Source organism: Centruroides sculpturatus, unplaced genomic scaffold (genome assembly GCF_000671375.1).
Source record: "Centruroides sculpturatus isolate CEXI.00-Female unplaced genomic scaffold, Cexi_2.0 scaffold378, whole genome shotgun sequence".
In the NCBI taxonomy this organism is placed as follows: Eukaryota; Metazoa; Arthropoda; class Arachnida; order Scorpiones; family Buthidae; genus Centruroides; species Centruroides sculpturatus.
This window is the reverse complement of record NW_019384693.1, coordinates 25392-50886: the sequence shown is the minus strand read 5'-3', so window position 1 is coordinate 50886 and position 25495 is coordinate 25392. Positions and strand designations below refer to the sequence as shown.

The 25495-nt window shown below is 34.1% G+C and overlaps 2 protein-coding genes across 2 annotated transcripts in view; both read right to left on the bottom strand.

Moving 5' to 3' along the window:
* LOC111627379 (paraplegin-like) overlaps positions 1-16426 on the bottom strand; it is a 42495-nt gene extending 26069 nt beyond the window's left edge. The window contains exons 1-5 of the mRNA XM_023370940.1: positions 16157-16426; positions 12452-12545; positions 7291-7377; positions 5169-5332; positions 3284-3364 (exon numbers count right to left, since the gene is read on the bottom strand). Of these exons, the coding sequence (XP_023226708.1) occupies positions 3284-3364; positions 5169-5332; positions 7291-7377; positions 12452-12545; positions 16157-16354 (624 nt within the window). The 5' untranslated portion in view covers positions 16355-16426. The remainder of the gene's footprint in view (positions 1-3283; positions 3365-5168; positions 5333-7290; positions 7378-12451; positions 12546-16156) is intronic.
* Positions 16427-18483: 2057 nt separating this feature from the next.
* On the bottom strand, positions 18484-21578 carry LOC111627378 (protein YIPF5-like). Its single transcript, XM_023370939.1, has one exon. The coding sequence runs from the start codon at positions 21559-21561 to the stop codon at positions 20818-20820; it is 744 nt and encodes a 247-aa protein (XP_023226707.1). The 5' UTR covers positions 21562-21578; the 3' UTR covers positions 18484-20817.
* Between the last annotated feature and the right edge of the window lie 3917 nt (positions 21579-25495).

Genomic DNA, 25495 nt, shown 5'->3' with positions numbered 1-25495 from the left:
ATGGCGTATCTATTATCACTCTTCCTACAGCAGTCACAATTCTACAGCTTATGTAGCTCCTACAGATTGCTTGTGTTGATATTACAAAGTGTCATTAAAGATGGAAAATACATTTCAGCCACTTCTTGATTTAACAAATTTCCTTCTACAATATCTTCTAATACGGTTATTAACTGTTTCTATTCTATAAATATAATAAACATCCTGAAGCCTGATGCACATATACTAAAGTAAACGATTGCCGTAATTAATCAAGCTATTATTTTACTATTATTAATGATTAGATATTAAGTAATTTGGTAGGCAGATTCAGGATTTGAACCTGCAACCTCTGCTTACCATGTAGTGTGCTGCCAGTTACGCAACCCAAACCTCCGAGCAATTCTTCGATTCCAGACATATTTAAACCTAGATATAACCATTCTACTCTATGTTCAATTGTCATCAGTTGTGTATTCCAGATCACTACCACAAATAAAATCTTCGAACAAACTAGAGCTGAATATAAAGTTTTTAGTACATTTGTGAGGATCCGAATTCGGATGTGTNGATTCCAGACATATTTAAACCTAGATATAACCATTCTACTCTATGTTCAATTGTCATCAGTTGTGTATTCCAGATCACTACCACAAATAAAATCTTCGAACAAACTAGAGCTGAATATAAAGTTTTTAGTACATTTGTGAGGATCCGAATTCGGATGTGTTTATATCATTTCATCATAAGATCATATCGTAGTCATGCTTTCATTCCACGGTGTCATAAGATCACAGTGCAGCTATACTTTCGTTCAATAACTGTCAACTGTTACACCTGGGAGTTAAACATCTGTTAAGTTCTCAGGCCTAATAAAGACGCTTTCTCATCACCTTTCAACCTAGTATCGCGATTTTAACAATTCAACATTAGACAAGAACAACAAAGTGAGTCAGTCGTCACCAGTTCTTCCATAGGATTACTTCTACGTAATATCTGTGCTCCTTGGGATACTTCTTCGCTTGTGAATATCAAGAATCGCCTAATATCAAGGGAAAAGAACTATTGGACTGTTGAACTTAACACTACCTTCCCAAACTTTCTGTCTTAACGACTGGATCCAGATCAAGATAGAAAAAAAAAAAAAAAGGTATTTATCGCCACGCGTAGGAATTGTAAACTCTCTCTCTCGAGAATGCTCAGTACTTTACTCTCGAACTTTACTATCAACATATTGTAAGATGTGTATTCCCTATTACCCAGTAAACAATTGTTACGTTAATCTAGTCTATGAAGGAATCACTTCCGGTGTGCTGTCTCTCCTTCTATCTCAACTCTGATCGCTCACACCCGAAGGAAACGGTTTCTGTGTCTAGCCGTGAAGACACAGTGATGTCAGTCCTGACAAAATCTGTCATTGCGATCTTCGCCGACGCGATGTCGACCCTTCGGTCACATGGTACCGAAGTATAGAAAGGCCCTTCGGCATTGTCATACATTTATTTCTGGACATTGTCTCAAAAATCTAAAAATTATTCCTAAAGTTCTAATAGCAGTTGTAGTTATCTTTTCCTCGTGCATTGTAAAACAAAAATCTAATTATCATAATACACCCCTAGGTCTCTAATATTCTCAACTCTGGATACCTCATATCCCTGTATATAATAGACTGCAAAAAATCTGGAAATATAACTTGATGTCATTACATTACACTACACTCAAACAACGAAGTTTCAGTCAGTATAAAATTTTTTATTTTACACAAACTGGAAAATTTATTAAGAAAAAAATTATACTTTAGAATCTTTCAAACTAACATCTTCAAGCTTTCTCCATTCATCTTCAGGAACTCAAAAATAAATTATCATTATTATAAAATTAACATGCTCCTAAATAACACTACATCAAAAATAGAAAGACTTAGACCTAAAATTTCTTGTTAGTGCATTATTTTTATAACAATTCTATTTTTCTTGTATTCCTGAAGATAAATAGAAGTTTTGAATAATAGAACCTTCGAATTTTTCAACTTTATACATCAAATAAATAATTCTTTCTTAGTATGTTCAAATACTTAAAGATTCTGATGGTCTTATGGGAAGATTTCCAGTGGGCCTGAAACCACACTTTTGTAATTGTGCAGACCAATGTGGTAACCATCAGGCTACTGATTAGTCCCGACAGGTTGCTAGTTCGTATAGCAATGTGTGATATGCATTACAAAAATCTATAGTTATTTATTAGTTTACAAACTTCTGATGTAGTTGAACCTAAAAGACTCGTGCTAAAAACATAAGAGTCTTTTAAGTTCAACTACATCAGAAGTTTGTAAAAATAAATAATAAATAAGTAAATATATAACAAATAAAGACAAGACTACCAATCCAAGGCAAAAGGCACTATCTCCAAAAAAAATTCAAAATTATCTTGCACACTTGGAATCATACTTAATTAGTATCCTTTATCAATAACACCCAATATCATACTAGATAGTGGTCAGTTTCGATGATGACAATACCACGCCAGGCTTGCAGCCCTGTGTCGTATGGTTAACTGCATCTCCATTGCTGGTTGCCACGCATGCAACCAACTTCATGCAACATGTTGCAAATGATTTGTGTGGACACAGATGCACCTGTTGATGGCAACAGGCTGCTTTAGATGTCATGTGCAATGGCAAAAAGGTTCCAACAGGCAATTCAGCAAATCTACCTCTATGTGCTCTCTGTCACGTGCCAGTGCGATTCACTCCTTCAGTGTGTTACAGATGCTACTGCATCCATCATGTCACACATTGCTGAATGGTATGCACATCATGCCCAACACACGTGGCACCTGTGCATCAACAAACCGAGGTCATGCAGATCCAGGATACAGTCTCATTCCCCAGCCATCAACTGGTCGTATTCAGCACACTGTCATCTCCAAGGTGTTTTCAAGTGTTCAGCTGCCGCGAACCATCACTGAAAACACTTATGGCCCGAGCCAAATGTTGGTCTTTATAGCCCAAAACTTGTACCACATGACCCAATGCGTATGCAAAATCATTTGCATATCTCTGTCACCTCTACTGGTACTGAAATTTATAGTTGGCTATGCACATTCCTTCATGGTGTTGCAATTTCACTTTTGAAAAGTGTATATAACAAGTGTTACTTGTTACAAAAAAACATATGATAGTAATTTTAAGTGGACAATTTAATCTACATTTATAAAATTAATTTAACCATAATCTCAATCATTATTATAATGAAAATAATACAAGAAATATAAAATTTTATTTTAAGAAATAATAAAATCTTACCCTTTTCCCCTTAATCACTGCATTATCGTATAAATAAATGATGACAAGATTCAATTCAGGTCGAACAATCACCTCTTCAACCTAAAAAAAATAATTATGGTAGAAATGATGATGATGATAAATAAAAAACTAAGATACAGTCGACTCCCCCATAACATGGTAGATACGTTCGGCTTTTTATGAAATTCATGTTCTACGAGTCCTTAAATACACGAGCCAATCACAGCCTGGCACATATGCAGTTTATGAACTATGGCTGTTTAAAAGGTTTTCTTCCATAAAATTAATCAATTCTAGATTAATTTGACTCAACATTTCCAAAACACGTATAATTTTTTGGGAATAATCCATATAAACTATGCTATAAACAAAAAATTGTAGGATTACTTACCAAGTGTGCACCGTTTGACGACGCAATTGCTTAAGCTTGTTTTCGTCGTGCAGTGGCGCATCAAATGGTGGGCGCGTGTTTCCTGATAAATTATTTTTCTGCGAAAAATTTGCTGAACTTTGGAGACATCATTAATAAAAATATGATTTTTATGGCCATTAAATAATAAATGGGTTTTAGTAGGTCCGCTGCTCGTTTAAACTCAATGGTTTATGCAATACCCACTATTGGTCTAGATTCAACCAATCCTGTCGCGACACGAGTCGGCAATGATGTTTTACCGCATTTTATGAGTTTTTTTTTAGTGTGTTTATACAAATACGGTCGCAATTTTTTCTCCACTATATACAAATCCGCGTTATATGAACCCGTTTTATAGGGGGGTCTACTGTATTACATGGGTGAACATCTGATTTTCTTTGAAAATAATGCATCAAGTGAAAATCTATAGCCCATAAAAATATAAGTAATAATGGTTGTATGCATTTTCTTAAACTCTCTCCATCCTGTGAGCACTATAAGAGTGTCTATTGGGAGCACTATAATAGGGCAACCAGGTGATAAGGAATGGAAACCAACGTATCCAGATTGATCATACCCAAAAACTTTCTGAAGTTTTCTGATCCATTCAGATTCACATCCTGGTTACCCAGATTGATAGGCTGCCATTTTATCCACTTGGCTATCAATTGAATGCATTTATGGATTTGAGATACCTCTAGCTCATGTTAATTGTTCAACTCACAGGACAGAGTCACAAGACAAATTTCTTGCAAGTTCTACTATCCGGAAGCACTACTATTTCATAAACTGTAAGTTGGGTGTGCTTTGGCTCAATTATATGGATATGGACTAAACAGAAATAGCAGTGAACCTGTTAATGGCAGAGATATGATCTGAGAAATTTGTTGTTAAGTGAATATCATAGAGACTATTTGGACAAACCTTGTCATGACAGGGGCAATACATTGCCTATCAGAAATACAAGATTCACATTCTCTATTGAAACTATATTTTATATAATAGATATGTATTCTTGCCACATGTGGCTCATGAGCTTCAGTTTTGCCACTAGTTATATAGTTTAGTCTACTACTCAAATATAGGTTACATGCAGCACAATTGTAACAAAATAATAAGTATTTATGTATCTAAACATGTAAACATAACAAGGTACGGGCAACTATAAATTTTTCAGCTTCATTATAATCTTAGTGACTGGCTTACAACTGGCAATCGGCCGGTAGACTTTAAATGACAAATTTTAATCTCAAATATCTCATTCCATAGATTGAATTTTGGCTTCATCGTGACGTTAGCCTTGCCAAGTTGTACATACTACAAAAAATCATGTTTAATGGTCATGTGATTGATTTAAATTTTGATCACAGCAAAATACTTTCCGATTTATGAAGAGTTCTGCTCAATTAAATTAAACTTTACATTTCAAAAATGTAAATTATTGTTCAAATCAAAGATTTTTTTTTACTTTACCTCTCCTTTTGCGAGCATTTGGTGAACAAATTCATTCCAAGACACGTAACGGAGAATGTCGGGTTGATTGCTGCTTGGAAACATAAGGGATATTAACGTTATTACTATGTAAGCTGTCATCATCCATATTGCAGCTTTTGCCAGCAAAGAAACTTTAGATTCATCTGAAAATAAAAAAAATTTCTTTAAATAATTCATGTGCTAAAATGAAATTCAAAAAGAGAAGTAGAGTGTAGGTTTTTTGTGTGGAGCCACTCTTTCCTCCCTGTGGGCACTAAGAAGGGCTTTTTTTCATGCCCATCTTGGGTTAGCCAGATCCACAATAGGGGTGAATGAATGGCGAGAGATGGGACCTAGCATATCCAGGATGGATTGAATACAAAAACTTCCTGAAGTTTTTCAATCATCCAGGTTCAATCCTGCATGGTACAGGAGTGTAGGATGGTGCCTTAACTTCCTCAGTCATTGGGCAATTGAGGTTAATCAATTTATAAAACATGTATTTTGGAGATTTCCTGATAATTGGTAACCTCTTAACGCATTGGTTTTCAACCAGGATGCCAGGATTTCACAGGATGTCATGAAATATAATGATGGAAAATGCCATAGCACTTCTTATGTATATTACTGAAAGTCTAAAAGTACAAAGAGCACAATGATTCTACCTTGGTAAAAAAGTAGGAGTGTTGCAAGAAAAAATTACTAAGTTGGGAAAACTTAGGAAGAATTAGGAAAAGGCTGAAAAACACCATCTTAGGGTATGGATGAAGCTGTCCTTATTTATTTATTTTTCAATGAATTTTGATAAAAATACTGATCATACATTAAAATAATTTAAATATTATAAAAAGATAAAACTGTGATTAAACTGAAGACACTTTACAACAACCATTTCGCAAAAATGAAGCTTCCAATCACTTACAACTTTTTCTTATAGGATTTTAGAAAGATGACAAAGCCTACAAAGAAAGGTTAAAGTGATTGGAAACTTCCTTTTTTTGTGAAATGATTGTTAGAGTGACTCTGTTTAATCAGATTTATACATGTGCAAACTTTCATATGTATATTTACAAACTTTCACTTTTATAATACAATTTTAAATGCTTTATAATAAACTAGAAATGCACCACCAAGCATGATGGACTGAAGAATTGAGAAGAGTAGAGATTTCAAGAAATTCAAGAAAATTGAGGCCAATGTTTCTACAAATTAAGTAGCCTATATTGTCTGTTGAAGCATAGTTGATGTGTGATAACACATTTTAGACAACAGGCTCATTAGATCATTACTTCTGATTGGATAATGAATATCACATGGTCACTATATAGTTTTTTTTGTTGTTGTAGAAGCGACACATTGCGGCAATCTTTTTTTAAAGTTTAAATTTAATTAAGTAAGTTTAAAATACACCATTTGCTGAAACATTTAAAAATGCTACTTAAGGGAAATTCCGTAGTCAAGCATGAACTAAACGAGATCACTGACGTCACTGCAACTTAAGTACAATCATCGACCTGAAATTGATAAAACATTTAGTCTATAGCTAATATTTTCACAAAATAAGAAGCCTATACTTTCCATTAGAACATAAAATAAATATAACCAAAATTTCATCTGGATTGGACAAAAATTGCAGAATTTATAAGGAATTCACACACACACATATTGATGGCAGTTTTTATATTATTAATAACTTAACAATACAATATAAAAATTACATGTTTTAAACAATGAAGTCACAATGTGTGCTCTGTTAAGTCTACTTTGTACTTAACAAGCAGCCTGATTGGTATTTAGAGGGGTCATATCATGTGAAAAACACATGTAGACCACCGGTTTTTGTTTTTTTTTTTACTTTTTTTACACCTATGAGAAAAGTGTACAGCTCTGATAACAGCTGATCAGTTCTGAATGAGCCCAACTGTCTCATTCAGAACTGCATTTTTACCAATTAAAATGTAAGTAATGAGACAGAGAGAATATAAATTATTAAAAAAAATTAAATCTAAATAACTTTTTAATTTTTTCTTAAAATATATAACTTATTTATTCAATTAAGAAAATTATTAATGTTACACTTAAAATTTTTAAGATTACAGTAAGAAAATTACACGAAACAAACCATCGTCGTCATCTTTCTTATTTTTATCGCTTTTATTATTCTGGGAGTTCCAACTGTTTGTTATCCGTAGCCATCGCTTTATAGAATCTACAAAATAAAAATCATAATTTTTAATAAATCTCACGACCTTAAATTCAGGCTGGATTTGCACTAGAACTGCTGAATCCAATTTTGATGGCCCAAAATACCGGTGGGGCCAGAAAAAGGACAAAACCATTCTGCCTGGCATCCGAGTGACACTTTATTTAACCAGCACAACTACCACCAGTCGGCTGACAAAATCGAGTTCGGCAGCACTTGTGTAAATCCAGCTTTATGCCTATAAATAGGAAACGATTAACTTGTCTTTCACATAGAAATAAAATTTATTGAGTGTCGAATCATTAAGAATTAATTTCACGAATGTTTTTCGAAAAAAATTGTCATAAAACAAAACCACAATATCAATTTACTTATGTACATCATTTGTCATTGCATATCATTAACGAGCCAATATTTTTAATCAAAACATTTCAATCCTTTAGCGGCCATTTTTGGTTTTCAAACAACAAGACAATATTTTTCTTGAGACTTTCTATTTTTTTTAAAGCCCAACAATGGGCCATTAACGAGTGAAAAGCCTGCGATTAAAAATATCAGTTCACTGTTAAAAGTGTGCATTTTTCCTATGTAGATCCATCAGGATTTTAATCATCAGGATATTGATTTGTCAAAATTTTCCCTAAATTTTTAAATATTTAGAGAAGAATTTAACTTTAAATACACAAATAATATAGTTAATATGTATGTTTTGTTTGTAGAAAAAGTAAATTTTCAATCCTGCTCTTATAGACTTAGACTATAAACGCTACTCTTAGAATGCTGTAATAGACTTTTTCGAGATGTTTAAAAATATTAAATTGATCCTAAATTATCTAATTAATAAAATTCCTAATAGCCTAGATGATGACTTTATCTATTTTAGAAATAAGCTATTCTAACAATTGATACACCTGTTTTGTACAGTTGAACTGGTTAATTCGAAGTTCAAGGGGAGTGTAAAATAATTCAAATTAAGCAATTTCATTAATAATTTTTAAGTAATACAGATATAGCGTATTTACTTTAATTGACACATTTTCTTGTCAAGCTTAATTCTTACTGAGAGTGAATTACTGGCGAAAACAAAAAAACAGAGTGCAAAACATGATATCATTTTCAGTAAATTTTATCATTTTGCAAATCGCTCCGAAGTTCAAAACTGTCAAATATTTCACTCGCAAAAATAATTTTGTCACTTATCACAGTGCCGTTTGTTGTTGGATGTTTCTAGTAGTTTTACAAAATACACAACAGAAAAGACGTCAAAATTAACGTGATATCCTTGCAATTCTCACTTTTTAAACATTTTTCCCATCCAAAATCATTTTCTTTTTAGCATATCTTTCATTTTTTGTAGGAAATATGCAATAGTGGTTAAAAACAGAATGTCTGAAGTGTTTTGTTTTTACTGACAACATTTCTCTCTTGCCTGTAAATGATTGGTTGCTCAAAATCCGCAATCGTTTTCTGCTTTTTGTAGTCTAGACGAGTTTCGCATTTGTTTTTGCTTTTAGAATTTGCTTTTCCCTATGGTGTGAACTAAGCTACTCCAGCTTTGAATTTCTGAACTTCAGTAATTTCTGAAATATAAGGATATTGTAGCTTAAAATTATCCAAAATTTAAAAAAAAAAAATTTGAATTAAACAGGTAATTTTTCCATTACATTTAATAGGAAAACTCATTTGAATTATCCAAAAATTCAAAATTAACCAAGTCTGAATTAATGAAGTTTGACTGTATTAATACAAATCAACAGAAAAAATTCGAATAATTTTTCTTTGTTTTATTTATTTATTTATTTATAAGCCTATGTAATATTTTTTTGTTTTGCTCTTTCTTTCCTGTGGGCATCTAGAGAGACTTTTTTTTAGCAAGCCCATTATGGGTTCAGCTCAATGGGGTGGCAATATGGTGAGAATAGGGCCTAATGTATCCCGATGAACCCATTGAAAAATTTTGAGGTCCAGAACCAATTCCTGGTCCCCAGTGATGAGCTTCCACTCTAATCACTTGGCCATCTGATTATGTTTATATAGTATTATAATTATGAAATATATTATATGAATTATGCATTCTCTAGACCAGTGGTGTGCAAACTGTGGAAGAAACCTGGAAAACTCCGTGCAGCCAGTCCATTGGTCTGGCCAAAATTGTGCCTATAATCTCATTAACAAATTTTCTCGCGACCCCCAAGAAAACTTTTCGGGGTCGCCAAATTCAAAGAAATTTATTTGACAATGAAAAATATAAGGCTTTTCTTCAACAAGTATATGCATAAATAAAACCACTGTTTCATAAAATTATGTGTTTTATTCAGACCTCTAATAAGGCAGAAACATAAGTGCAAATCCCAGAAAGAATTTTACTTTAACTACTTTGATGATTAAAAAAATGTCTACTGTCTATCCAGAAGTCGCAACAAAATTTTACACAAAATGTGGGGGTCAAACATGAAAATAGTTTACACACCATTGCTCTAGACTATATATTAATACATGGTATTCCAACAATCTAATTATGTTATCTTCATTTATTCTTTCACAGGTAAAACATGGCACTGAGTAAAGAACAAATTCAAGCTATTTTGACAATGAAATCCTCAGTCAGTGTGAAGTCATTGAAGAGTTTAACGAGCTGCATTCGGAACAATGTATGCAATTGGTGGGAAATATGGAAAGCAGAAAACATTTTTTCTTTGTAAATTAAAGATATTAAAGAATTTTGTTTCTTAAATCAAATTTATCTAGTTACTGTTTTGATTAATTTTTAATGTAAAATTATTTATAAGTTGCAAACAATGGGGTTTCTGCATGATCAGACATGGTATCTGACTTACTGACTTACCAGGACAGACCACTTGTGAAGAATTTGAGGTTCCTTATCCAGCCTCAAACAGAATTTGCCAGAGTGCAGGTTGAAATCTTCAATATCTCAGCCATCTGGTCATCATACATTGTTAATGACATGATAGGCACAATTTTCGGCAGACCAATGGATTGGCTGCATGGAACTTTCCAGGTTTCTTCCACATATCTAAAACCTGAATATGGGCCAGTTTCCTTGTAAGTCCTCTAGTTAGCACTATCTTGGCAATTCACCCATGTGATGCATTTCCAAATCCCATCAAACCTATTCTAAATTGCTGAATCACCTATCAGTTTAGCCACCACTGTTCTGCTCCTCTATAGCTTTGGATGAGTCAAAAAGTTAGAGATTAACACACTATCCTATCCTTATATGTGTCTTTTATGTAATTGGTAAGTATAAAACTCACACCCCTAACACAAGTTGTATAATAAAGGTAATATAGATTATGAAAAAACAATTTTATGAGCCCTATCACAGGGACTAGTTTAACGTTAGGAGCCCACTATGGGACTAGCAAATACAAAGTTTTCAGAGTAAAAAAAAAGTCTATGACTCATATTCTGAAATGTCTCTTATAATAATAAATGAGATAGAAAAAAAAAACAAACATTTCTCCTATCATCTCATTAACAATATAAAACATCAGTCAGTCAGTGTTCATTTTACTGTAAATAAGTGAATTAACCTTGAACCAATGAAATCGCTGAGAAATTTGCTGCTCGCAGCGCTTCAAGAAAACGAGTTTAACAGTGCTCTCGGCATCGCTTAGAAACGCTGCGAGCAGCGCTTAGTTTAACAACAACCCGAGTGTGTTGCAGCAAATCCCATTTTGAGATGAAGAAATTTACCTTGAACTGGAATTTGAGCCAATATTCTGGACTCCAGGTGAGAGCTGAGCTGAATGTTAAAATTCTAAGCTGTAGCTCAGCTCAGTTCATTTGGTAAAACTCTACTCCCTATATATAGTAATTAAAATTTATTAGTAATATGTATGCTCTTCCATTTTCTGCATAATTTATTATCGTTCTGGACATTTTGTTTTACATTGATGATTATAAACCATTAAAACAGTCCGCGATCATGCCTTTTCAGATCTTTGACTTTATAAGACCGATGAGAAATTCTCTATTCAGTAATGCTGTAAAGCAAATCATCAAGTGTTATTAAATCTGGACTTTGAGAAGACCACGTTGTCTTATATACAAATTTAATCTATTAATATTATCCATTGAACTTGTCATGAAGATATTCTCTAAATGGAAGACTCTAAAGAGACTTTGTAGTCACTATATATACATTAGACAATAATAACGGAACAAAATTCATAAAGGCAAACAATATTGTCTGCTTTTGATCGCTATACAGTGAACTCCCATATAACATGAATTTGTATAACGCAACAAAAAAATTGCAACTAGTACTCATACAAAATTTGAATTTTGTCATCCAGAGGTAAACATTTTCTTCTTCAACCTCTGGGCCTAGGTTTAAACTTGCATAAAATGAGCTGATAATGCAAGTCTCGATAACACGATTTCCTATAACAAAGAACATATTCCCTGCATTGTACGGGATTCCACTGTATATTGATTTTTCAACAAATAGATCTTTAGCAAAGATACTTTTTGTATCAAAAGACTGCTTTTTTTGTTTTTTTTTTTAAATCTCTTTCACTCTGTGAACATTAAGATAGGACTTTTGTCATATCTCTCAGGGATTCAGACATGCCTACAATCAAAATGATCAGATAATGCGAGACAGACCATCATAAAAATTCCTAGAGTTTTTCAGCTGCCAAGATTCAATCGCACGCTCCCATGGCAGTAAACTGATATATTAAACAACCTCATCCATCTGGAAACTCAATTAAAAACTCTGCTAATTAATTCACAAAAATGCACTCAATAATAGATAAAATTGTTTTTAATTTTGTAGATTTTTTTATCCAAAGAATCTATAGCACTTCAAATAAGTGATAAACTTTCAACATCAAAAAATTATACAACAAAAGAAACACGTCTTTTGATGCTATTATGGAATGCTGAAAGACAGTGTTTCTTTTATTAGTTATATCTATAGCACTTCTCTGAATGAAAAAAAAAAATCTTCTTTCTAAAAAAAGTGTTTAATATTTCAAGTTTTGTACTAATCTTAAATATAATATAGTTATAAGAATTGAATTTTCTTTATATTCTATAAAAAGTAACTTACTTGAATTCAGATCAGATAATGCTAAGATATTACTTCTGTGAGGAAAATTTGATAAAGCATGATATTCTCTTTTCAAAGTGTGACAATCTAACAACTGTAAAAGAACAATTAAAAAGATTAAATGAATACTGTCGTAAGTAAAATTCAAATATTTATTTTATTTTGTAAGAATAAGATACAGTCTGATCAAACAAAAAGTTTACATTCAATGAGTAATTTCAAATGTTACTGTCGAATCTGTATTAGATAAGTGCTCTTATTGACTTACAGTAGGGCATGATTTGTTCACAGATTGTCCATAAATTATGTAATGTTATTTTAATTATTTTCAATTGCCATCCTGCCCACACTTCATAATGCCATTGCACATACCCACTATCAAAATTGCATAAAGCATAGCCTCAATCAACTCTCTTATTTCTGCTATGGAATAATACATAGAATAGAGTGCCGAACATTATTTTATTAATTACATGCATAACATACAAAACAGTAAGGTACATTAAACAACAATTCAGAATCATTCTGTTATCCAAGATTTGACATCCTAGCATTAAATAACTTTTTGTAAACACCTATACCAGCTTGTAATGCATTGTAATTATAAAAATTTGCAATCAATACTAAAATTACTAATTATTATTTTCAAATATGATAATTTATTATTTAAAAAGATTATTTATAAAGGGATTTATTAATAGGATTAATTTATCAGAATTTTTTTAATTATAGCATGTAGAGTGACCACAAAGTTCCACTATAAGCTAGTTAGAAATTATCTGTATGCTTGTTTTCATTCTCAACATAAATATCAAAGTTTCTTCCATTTCTTCTGGACTATTGCTTCCATGTTGATGACAAAGTTATTAAAACAGCCTGTTTTTAGATCTTAATTGTTGTAAAAACATATTTTACAATAACTAAAGAAAATTGTCACATATAAGGTGTGCTCTGCACTCGTGCAGAGCACACCTTCTACACAGATTCTACAGTAAACGAGTGCCCACTGTTTATACATTTCTTGTTAATCATTGCTAATACGAGCATTTTTGTGTCATTTGTTAACACACAAAATGACTACTCCCTTAATGGCGCAAATCATGTGTCAAGATAGATTCCTCCACATGAAAGAAATGCCAATGGAAATTGGGAACACTACAATGACAGTATATGTTGATTCCACAACTGCAAAAAATTTAAATGGTAGATAATTTTATTAGTTTTTACAATTTTATTCTGAAATTTAAAAAATTTCCACACGTTGTATTTAGAGGATTTGATCCCAGGATCTCGAAAATCGGGATCCCGGGATCCCGACTACTTTTCAGTCCGAAAATTTTCGGGATTAAGTTTTCCTAATCCCGAGATTTTCGGGATTGACATCATTTTAAAAAAGTTGCAAAATAGACTGCATGAAGCGAAACGTTCAGTGCCAGTCCTTTTACAGAATTGCTTGCCTATAATTTTAATATAAAATACAAGAAATTTTATTCCAAGCAAGCAGCAGAAATTAACCTAGCGGGCTTGCGATGCTTGCTTGGAATAAAACTTCTTGTATTTTGAACTAAAATGATAGGCAAGCAGTTCTCACTGGGTTACTTGGTAATATACTTCATTTTTGTATTTTTGAATTTTCGCGGGCGCCAATCGATTTTCTGGCGCAGTCGAGAGCACTACTCAGTGCGTTTTACCTGTCAATGTGTCAGCCATCTTGTTTTGCCAGTGTGGTTAATATAGACCCGACGCCTCTCGCTTAGGGGGGTCGACCTTAGGTGAAAAGGTTACGACCCCCGCCTTGCCCGTGATCTGTCAGGATGATGCGAGAAAGTCTTTTTACGTTTGGGAGTAGTGGTTTGCTGGATGCTGAGAGACTCACACAGAGACCGAATTTACAAAATTAACGTGTTTATTTTTAGAAAGGCATGCTTACAATGATCGAAACAATCGGGATTGTAGCCTTTACTCCTACAATCCCGATCTGTGTCGACCGGACTGTTTTCTTCCAACCTCCCCGTGTCCTCGAAGCTATAACTAGAACGGGCTTATAAGTATTTACTAACGATTCCTCCAACTTCCATCAAACCTAAACGCGTTTTCTCAGCAGCTGCATATATGTGCAACAAATTGAGAAGCAGACTTGGTGATGAGACACAGGATGCGTTGTTATTTCTCAGATCATATTTTCGCAATTCAAATTAGAATGTTCCTATTAGATTAGTTTTCTTTATATTTAAGAAAAATGTGACTGATTAATATTATTTTTAAATACTTTTTGCTAAGAAACTTATCTTACTACCTACTTACTAGGTTGTTATATGAAAGTAGTCTATTTAGTCGATGTTAAGAGAGATTTTTGTTAATTTTCAACATTTATTGGCATAGTTTGTTACATAAAGGTTTTTCAATTTATGCAAGTTTAAAGAGATCTCAGTGATGCTTAAAAAAGAATAAATTTAACATGAAGACCGAGTGATTTTAAGTCTGGTTAGTCTGACTCTGAGTCTGATTAGTTAGAGTGATTAAATTAGCTAGGTGTATACTGTAAAATATGTTGATTTTTGTCTAAATTTTGATTTGTTGATTTTTGTCTAAATTTTGATTTGTTGATTTCTGTAAGATTTTCTTATTTTTTATTAACCCTCAATACCGAAATAATCCTGGGATCGACTAAGTATAATCCCGAAATCCCGGGATTAGAAATAAGGACCAGGATCGAATTCCCTAGTTGTATTATATACATATATCATATTTTGCCATAGTACCCAAAATAATTCTTGTTTGACATGCGCTTAGTGCATTTATTTAGTGTACGGCAACATCACATAAAAACATTTAGTACAGTTGTTCCAAAAGTGGCATTACTGCCCCTGGGGGTGATGAGTAAATATAAGGTGCAAAAAGAAGCAAGGGGGCAGCAGGGAATGCTAGAGGCAGGATCTTGATCTACCCACGGTCATCAATCTTTCCTTTTCCTTCGTTACAATGGGTAAGATTGCATTTAATGGTTTCCAGACATGGAGAACAATATATAACAACAACACAGAATGTGAGGTTTGTAGAAAAGCTTTTCTAAGAATATTTTCAAGCTTTTCTCACACAGTAGAAAACAGGTTGGGGACTTTGTGTATAAGTTTATGGAACCAGGCAAGGCGACAACTCGAAAAAGTTTGGGAATTGCCAATTTAGTGCATTTTGTGTTTGTTTGTTAAGTTATGGCAATGCAACACTCTGGCAATCTGCCTTGGAGGATGCCTTCCGAGAGGTCTTTTTAAGGGTAACTGGTCTCTATTCAGGCATTACAGACTGAAACCCAGAAAACTCCACGTGGCCAGCCCGTCCTGACCAGCCACGAACCCACAACCAAACTCCCAGTCTTCAGGGAACGGAACCGCTCGGCCACTGGGGAGCCGTGCATTTTGTGCATCCATGCCGAATGCACCTACAACCTAAATCTGAACTTCAAAGATGTAATATCATATTAAATTCACAGCCAAGCTACTGTCCTCCAAATTTATCAACAGAATATAATAAAATTATGGTTCAGAACAATTGAATGAATTATAAAATTGTTTAAATTTTGTCGAATTAAAATTACATAGAACACAGGTTACTTCAGCATAAGGTCTTTGGGACCACAATACACATATTTAACACTGTAAATCACAAGAAGCGTATAGAATAAAGGATTAATAATCTTTTATTTACCTGACAGCTAAGAGAATTTGTTCTGCTAAGATTGGAAAGTGTCAGCAACAATTGTTTTTCTAACCAAGAATATTTTTGAAAATTGACGTAGGCGCCATTGTCTTTGAATTTCGAGAGTGAACAATAAGGCGAAATTTGTGAATGAAATACGTGAAGCATTCGCCATAATCGACCTCTCCTCAAACGATAAAACATCATGCATCAGCATCCGAACAACAAGCATGACATTTCTGAAACCGACATTTTTTTATCCGAGCGAAAGTGTTGCCAGATCATCCACTGAATTAATTTTTTTAAAAGAAGTTTTAATATTATTAATTCGAAATTTAAAAAATACTAAAATATTATATTTATTATCGACGTGTATGTTATAATATTTAATTATTGCAATTAATCCAATTGGCGAAATTTGAGTTGAATTTGATAACGCGACACGTGCGTTTTAATACCACGGGCTTTTCAATATGGTCTTGTAGAGGCCTGATGGCAGCCGTCGCTCTGGGAGACCCGGAATCGAAAAATTCCAGGGGATTTTTCGACCCGTCCGGTTTCGATCCCGGGTCTCCCAGAGGGTGGTCCGTCCGGATATGTCGGGCTCCATCCCTCACCATCCCGCTGCCCCATTGTGGGCCTGGCCTACCCCACAATGGGCCTGCTTAGTACCCACAGGGCGAAGAATTAAAAAAATATATATGGTCTTGAACATTTAAACATGACATCAATTGGAATTGAATTAAATCATATTAATTGTAGATTAAAAGAAATGTTTTAGTCAGAATGACATAAATGGATGTACTGTACATTTGGCGAATTTAACGAAGAAATATTAATGGCCGAGGTGGTTAAGGCGCAGCTTAGTGTTCTGGGGATCCAAAATTGAATCCGGGCAAGCAAACAAAGGAATTTTTCACGGGTAATCTAACCTGGATATTTTGAGTTCTGATCCTCATCACTCAGTCGTCGCAATATGAACCTGGCCAGCCGTGGGTAGGAGGAAAAAAGTCCTCGTTGCGCCCATAGTAAGAGAAGAGCGAAAAATGAAAACAAAAGTCGATATTATTAACTTTCCAAAGGTCACGTTAAAAAAAACGAACGAAAATACCAGGAATTTCCCCCAAAATGTCTGAAATCAACTATATATATGGGACCCCTTAATTTTCCTTGGTTCCATAAAGCTGTAATGCACCACTGCCTCCAAAATTTGGTCACTAATCACTTCTTGCCTCATCCAATTGAGATGATATAAACGTTGTTTGTTCATATTTTTATATGTACTTTTTATTATGTAATTAAAACTAATTCCTCTGTAACCCCGACCATTCTGTACCAGAATTCTGCTTTACTTGTTACCAAGTCTTTGAGAAATTTGGCTATATTATGTAATTATTTCTTGTATGCATGTCTAATCGATTCTGTTCATTATGATTCTGTACAAAATCTTTCAACCAACTGTTAGAAAACTGACCAATGGATGGTTTTAACAAATCTCAACAAATACCATAGTAAAACAACCACTCTAAACTGGGTAAACTTGATACAGGCAATGACCAAAACTAAAATCCGACAGAAAAAGTAACAGAGATGTTTTCATTCATGGGCATTGTCGGCCAATGATCCCCATTTAACATGCTGCTTTTATAAAATACCATAGCATAGACTCTAAAGTGCCTTGGGCCACTGCTCAGGCATATCGTAAGATTGACTCTTAGGCCACCTTCACACAATCCGAATGTTTACCCAGACAGGTAAAATCGGAGCATTGAATATTGGCTGGATGAATAGCGAGACATTGTGAACACAAGTGTCCATGGTGTGAGTGTCATTCCTTGCAACTGGAGAAAATGTGCATTTTCATACAATCCAGGTAGTTAAGTGTCCAGATAAACAATCGGATCATGTGACCTTAAATAAAGCTTCCTTACAATAGTGCTCCCTTATGCAGACTGCTGCTCTAAAAATTTCACCAAGGAATTAAACAGATTGCCTACTATCAGGTGCTTTGTAAATAGAAGTTCCACTAATATAAAATATAATGGAAAAAATCAGATTTGTGGAAGTGTGCTTCTTCAAGCAAACTACTCCCTTATCCAATGTTAAGTGGACTTGTAACGGTGCAGTGCATTGAATAAAATCTAGTCTCATTAAATGACAGGAACTTCAATGCACCTCATTAAAGTTCCTGTCATGTATATATAGACACGAACTTGAGAGACGTGAATGTGCGCATTCACGTAAATCATGTATAATAATACATAAAGGATGTAAGCACATCTCTAATAAGGTACAATTCAGTGTTAAATTATATCTTTGATATGGGGTAATTGGTCATGATGATGCACATTCACATAAGTTGTACAGTAAATCCTTACATCTTTAATGTAGGATTTAATGTTTAATCTTACTTTGATATGAGAATTTAATTATACGACATTCAAACGAATGAAAAGTTCATTTAATACTTGACATTTAAGAACAAGAATTTATATAATTATACAATTTTATTCACGATAAAATTTATCCCTAAAAGAATATATGTATTCGGTCATTAATTATCATTTTATGACATTAGTTTACTACTTGCAAAAGTCAATAAAGATAAAATTTTCAATCTTTACAATCTATTTGTAATCAAACGTGCCTTACTGAAGAGTCTTAAGTGTCCTATAAATCTGGAACAATAGGAATTATGTTAATCTTTGTTTATTCTTTTACAGGTAAAGCATGGCAATGAGTAAGAAGAAAAGAATTCAAGTTATTTAAGAGAGTTTAACAAGCTTTATCCAGAATTCCCACCATTATAATAATCTGGATACAGCCAGTTAAACTCTTTGGTAACTTCACACTGATTTCAGACTCCACCATCAAAATAATTTCTTCCTTACTCAGTTCTGTCTTACCTGTAAAAATAAACTTGGATTCCAGACTCATAAGTTGACGTGCATTTATTGCAATGACATCAAGATGGGGAGGGTGTTGACAAATGCTGACACGGGGAGAGGGGAAGAGTGTTATTAGAGTCATTAGAGTGTTTGCACATACAAGAGGGGAGAGTCATTAGAGTGTTTGCACATACAAAATAATTCATTTATTTTGGAATATTCTGTTGTTAATTAATTGATAGTGCGAATGGGGAGGGGAAGCAGTGATGACAACGAATTGTATACAGAAAGGGAGTGGGAATAAAAAACGAAGTGAAATCTGTCGTCGCAATATGTGCACGCCACTTAAGACATGCTGGATATAGTTAAAATGCTTTAAAATACATCCAGTTTAGAATTGTAATTTAATCATATTTTTACATTTGTGTCCTCGTATTTTCAATATTAATTTTATGTTATTAAAGTTAAACGAACAAATTCACCATGCTGAAATGTTCATAAAGTAAATACTACTAAAAACACTGTCTTTTCATCATTAATAATGAAAATAAATGCTCATACAAATACTTTCATTTGCTAAAATGTGATCATCAAGCGAAACAAAAAATAAATACGATCCTGTAATAAAGCTCCTAAGCATATGGGCCACACTATTCAAGTCCATAAAGAATTAAAATTTAGAAATTTACATTAACATTATAAAATATGTTTTTTTTTCTTCCATTTTTTACCCGTCAGACATTTTTATAAAGGTTGGAAGTACTTTCCTGAGCATTCTTTTTGTAATTAAAGAAAGTTAACAGTGAAAAGACAGTGTTTTTAGTACTAAAGTTGAATTTCTACATGATTCTACTCAACAATATTTTACAGAATTTGTTCAAAGTTTGATCTTAACAATTTTAATTTTTTTCAGACAAGAAAAATTCATATTTTTCTGCTTCATTAGATTTAAAATAGTTATACCTTTTTTTCTATTGAATGTAGAATTTGACAAAGTTCCTATGCATGATATTGTGCCATCGGTATCTTGATGACAAATTCCATGCACAATGTCAAAACCATATCCGACATAACAGCTTCCTTGAAGAGAATTGAAACAATAATTCTCTTTGGGACAACGTATCTAAGAAAATTTCTTTAACTCCATTTTAAATTACATGTCGGAGACTAAGCACAGCTAAAAGCAGCCATCAGGAACTGCTTTAATGACTTCTAACAACTGAAGTGGAAGTATATGTCGAAAAGAACATGAAAATTAAAATCGGTGTAGAGAATGCGGGAAAGCAACATGAAGGATCTTTGTATCCAAATACCCACTTATATTTACACTAAATTAATGCAATAGCAAGCATTCCTGGAAAGTTTCAGTATCATGAATATTCAACAATGCATCACTTATCAGACATTAACAGCATTAAACCGAAAAACATGTTCTACTTTTGTACAAAAATTTTTATAGAAACAGAATTTGAAATGTACAGTACACGTAACTTCAGAATGATAATTTAACAAAAGCCAAGTTCTCTACAATGTAAGCATATTTTACACTATCGTATTTGTGCACACATTTATATAGCCTTATCATTTAAAACATTATGTAATTCTGTCGACCGAACGTTCGAACAATTAGTAAATATATAAACTATCGCTATATAAATTAAATTTAATATTAGAACATACGAAAATATATTTTCATTGACACTTTTTTATATTCACATAATAATAGGATGTATAAATAGAAATCCACTCGTCGTATCGAGTTTTTTTTTAAGCGTCTCGGACTTAGAAAATGGTCAAGAGGGCGAAAACACCGTAGAGCAATGCACAGGGATAAGCCACGAGAGGCTGTTGATGATCCATAGCCAGAGCGGTGACGAACAATTTGGAAGCCGAAAGAGCACACCACAGAACTATAAAGACGGCCAAACCGGTACCCATAGATCCTTTGAGAGACAACACGATGGAAACTCCAGAAAGGACCACCATGGGAAGAAGACAATACCCCAACACGCTAATGGTGCAACCGACGGATATTCCGGATCCGCTCATGACGTTTAACAGGAGGTACATGGCCAGACAGCCCATGACGCCAATACCGTAGATGTAACCGAAATGCACTTTTCCGCTGAGTAACAGAAAACTTCCAAACGTCAAACAGAAAACCAAAGGACCAGCCAGATCGGATTCTTGTAAAATGACAGCATCGGCATCACGTAATGGATTCAAAACTGCCAAAGTTTTTTGCATAATATGATCGAAGTTAATTCCCAATTCTTCCAGCAGGGGGGGTTCGTCCTCGAAGTTATCTCCCGAAGACGTGTACGTGGGATTCAGTGGTACTGGAGTTAAAATGCTTCCTCTGTAAGGCGTGGATGGTAGTTCTTGATTATAATCGAACGTAGCGAATTGCGGCTCGCTTCCGAAGTCGGAAGAACCGAAATCATAACTGTAATTCCCTCCTCCGCTTCTATTATCCCATTTATAATCGTTACCTCCGTAGTAATCTTGTCCAGAGTCGTACGCCATCTTTGATATTTTTAAAATGATGACGTTGTGCTACCGTGTTTATAGCCAAAATATAGCAATAATTTTATTATTATTTTTAATATTTTTATAAAATTAAATATCTATTTTAATATGAAAATAAATTATTTTTTACTAACGAGTTTTTGAATTTCAGTTTATTTTTTTTAAACTCTTTGTGGGTATTAAGTGGGTTTTCTTTTATCAAGCTCATTATGGGTTCGGCCAGGCCCACAATGAAGCGGCCGGGTGGTGAGAGACGGGGCCCGACATATCCGGACGGAACACCTCCCGAAAAATTCCTGGGGATTTATCGATCCGTCCGGATTCGAACCCGGGTCCCCCAGAGCGGTATCTTGACCGCTCGGCCATCCGGCCGTCACTTTTTATGCCCTGTGGGCACTAATATAACAGGGCCTTTTAGCAAGCCTGTTATGGATTCGGCCAGGCCCACAATAAGGCGGCCGGTGGCGTCACCCCCGAAAAATTTATGGAATTTTCGACCCGTTCGGATTCGATCCCGGATTCCCCAGAGCGATAGGTTGCCGCGTCCAAATTTGAGTTAATGTACTGTAATTTTCGCAAAAAAATAGCTTAGATTTTTTTAAAAATCAAAGTAGAGAGCAAAAGAAATAAAATTTTATATGTCTCATTTACATCAGAATTACTAATTTAATGCGATATACTAAATATAATGGATCCTAATTTCGCTTATTATGAGCGGGCCCGACCCACAATGGGTACGAAAAGTGGACGCGTTACAAGATAAAGCGACTTGAATACAGTTAGATAAGCAAATCAGTAACACAACCCGTTTTCTTTGAAAGGCTGTCATTGGCTTGCTTCTCCAGTTGAATGCATAACTGACAAATGACCAGTGGCGTGCCGTGACATTTGACGATAGGGAAGCCGTGTTTCTGTAAGAAGCCTACTTCCAGGGGCAACCAGTTAATTGCGCGTCAGGATGGTCTAGGGTCCATTCGTATTCGTTTGTTCAATAAAAACCGTAGACTTCTCTAAATGTATTTATAATATCACAATTACATTCTGAATCGCTAGCCACGATATAAGGACTACAATTAAAAATAAAATAATAAAAACTTGGTGAAATAAAATGTGTGGTGGATGTACCGGTACATACCTGGTACAAAATATTCTTCAATACGAATATACTTTTAAAGAAAATTATAATTAAATATAGCTTTGTAAAGAAACGTACATAAAAATATAAAATATTCTTTACTTTTTAAATCTTAAAACAATGCACTTAGTCAAATAGCTCCCTACGAGTAGCTAATGGATGGAATCGAAGATGGTTGCAGGAGCGCGCATACACGTGGACTGCCAAATCCCCAGGGTGCCGATACCGGTTAATGTCAAATGCCTCTTTTGTCGCATCACTAGTATATCTCGAAGGACGCGACGGGGTTGTTGTAAATTTTAAATGTTTCTCGCCGTAGCTGTGAAAATCTAAATATGTTAAACTTAATAGTCATTTGTTTTCTAACTAATTCCTTTTAGGACCAGGTGTCCATGGAAATTTCTAAAAGTTACAACTTTTCCGGTCACTCTCGCTGAACTGGAAAAATTTCTGTCTTTATTACATCTAATATTACGAAGAAATCAGTCCCCACTGTACTTGGCTAGAGATGGTTCGGTTAAGCTTTTAAGTAAAATTCTGGCTCTTTCAGCAGGGCTTTATTTATGTCCCTAATTCCCTAATCTCTTAATTATTTAACTACTTAAGTAGAAATAAGTGAAAACCGGTTACTTTTGTACTTGAATATTTGTAGTCTTCGGAAAGTAGTGGAAAGACAAATTTTTATGACAACGGATACATAAATGGTAAATTTAAGGAAAATAAATTCTAGAGCTTTTTTTGTACCTTGTGTGACTCATTCATTAAATTTAGTTGTAAATAATGCTGTCAAAGTAAGTTAATTTTTTAAAAATTGTACAAGAATTGTTCATGTTTTTTCTGCATCCTCTTATAGATGGGACATAGCCTCTTGTAAATCTCTACAGAAGAAACAAATCATCCAAATTTTCCAAAGCCCACGATAATTTATTTGTTTGAGCTGCCAGCAGCAGAGACTGAATGACCGAAGGTAGCTTCTCTATTTTCACGAGTAGTCCGTTCTGGATATATCAGGCCACATTTTTCACATCTGGTCACTCCCATTGTGAGCCTGGCCAAATCCATAATGGGCAAGTAAGAAAAAGGTCTGTGTTCTTCTGGGAGAAAAAAGTTGCCAACAGGATAAATTATAATAGCATTCAGGGACAAAAAAGACTCCAAACTAACAGTAATTATAATTGTAATGACTTTAATTTAACAATGACTGTTTAAAAGATATAGGCACTAAGAGAACCTTTCTTCCATACCCATAATGAGTTTGACCAGTATCACAATGCAGATTGCCAGATAGTATAAGTTGGAGCCTGATATAAACAAGACAGCCCATTCCTGAAAAATTCCTGGGAAATTACTCACCAGGAATTGATCTTGGTTCTTTCAGAATGATAGACTGATATCTGAAATGACTTGGCCATCTAGCTATCAAATAAACTGAAGTTTAATGGAATTGATATTAAATTACAAATTTATTTAATGTTAGATGCAATGCTGGACTCCTAATGTCAGATGCAGCAGATAAACTTCATTTAATTAAAAAAAAATCTGCAAGATATGCAAGGGACGAAGTCTCATTAGTCACAAAGAATTTGCCATATGGTCATTAAAATTTCAATTATCAGAAGCAACAAATAGCAACAACTCACTAAAAAGTTCAGTCTCACAAATAAAAGGTGTGACAATTTGGTTCCCGGAATGGCATGTATTTTTGCATGCGACGATTGTATCAAAATCCCATTTGAACTAATACATATGTAACTGCAAGCTGATAGAATTGTTAACTAGCTATTGGAGTGGTAATAAAGATCTGCATGTGCACTTTGGAAACATCAACAATGCACCATGTCACACTGCATTCACAGTGAAAGACTTTCGGGCCAAAAAAAATGATTACTCAATTAGATCGTGCCTATTTACCTGATTTAGGTCCCTGTGATTTTTTTGGCTATCCTCAAATTAAAATACAATGGGACGTAGATTTTCTAATATAACCAATATCAAACAGAATTTGATACAGGTACTCAATGGTATTTCTAAAGATGAGTTCCGGGTATGCTTCCAGAAATGGGAATGCCATCTAAGTCAATGTATATATGCACGAGGGGAGTACTTTGAAAGTGACAGTAGCCACTGGTGTACAGTTTCACATGTATATTTTTTAAACATGTAGTCCAGGAATTGTCATACCTTGTACTTGTTCTCTGCATAGTTAATTTACTTCAATATATAAAAACTCCCCTTTATGCTGACTATCCATTTAATTACACAAAATTTTAAATAATTACATTAAAGTGGTTGAGATTTTTTATAGATTATGAATATCTCGCTTAGGGGTCAATGGCGCCGATTAATTTTAAAATTAAACTATGATTAAAAATTGCAGCTTGGCATTATGATAATGTCACAATAAACAGATAATTTGTAATTAAACTCTGGCCTATGGCTTAATCCTTAATTCCAGTTTCAAGTTTCCAGTGACAGCACTGAGTGATGGTAGCAAATATACTGTACCTACTGCCATCACTCAGCATTGCCACTGATTGGCTGATGTATTAGCAATTGGAAATGTTAATACATCAGTCAATTAGATAAACTGTCACATTTTTGAGCATGGGGTGAACTAACACTATATTGGCTATTGAAAGTAATGAGTCTTAGTGGAAATTGCAAAATAATTGACATGTTGGAATTTTGTTTATTGGTGCAATGAGCCACAGTCTTGTAAGACAGTTTACATAGCAACCATCACTATTGCTTGTCACTTCCACTGGAAACATGCTAGCAGAATCAATGCATCCAACA

Coding starts and splice junctions, on each gene's coding strand:
- LOC111627378 (XM_023370939.1), bottom strand. CDS start 21,561: ATGGCGTACGACTCTGGACAAGATTACTACGGAGGTAACGATTATAAA.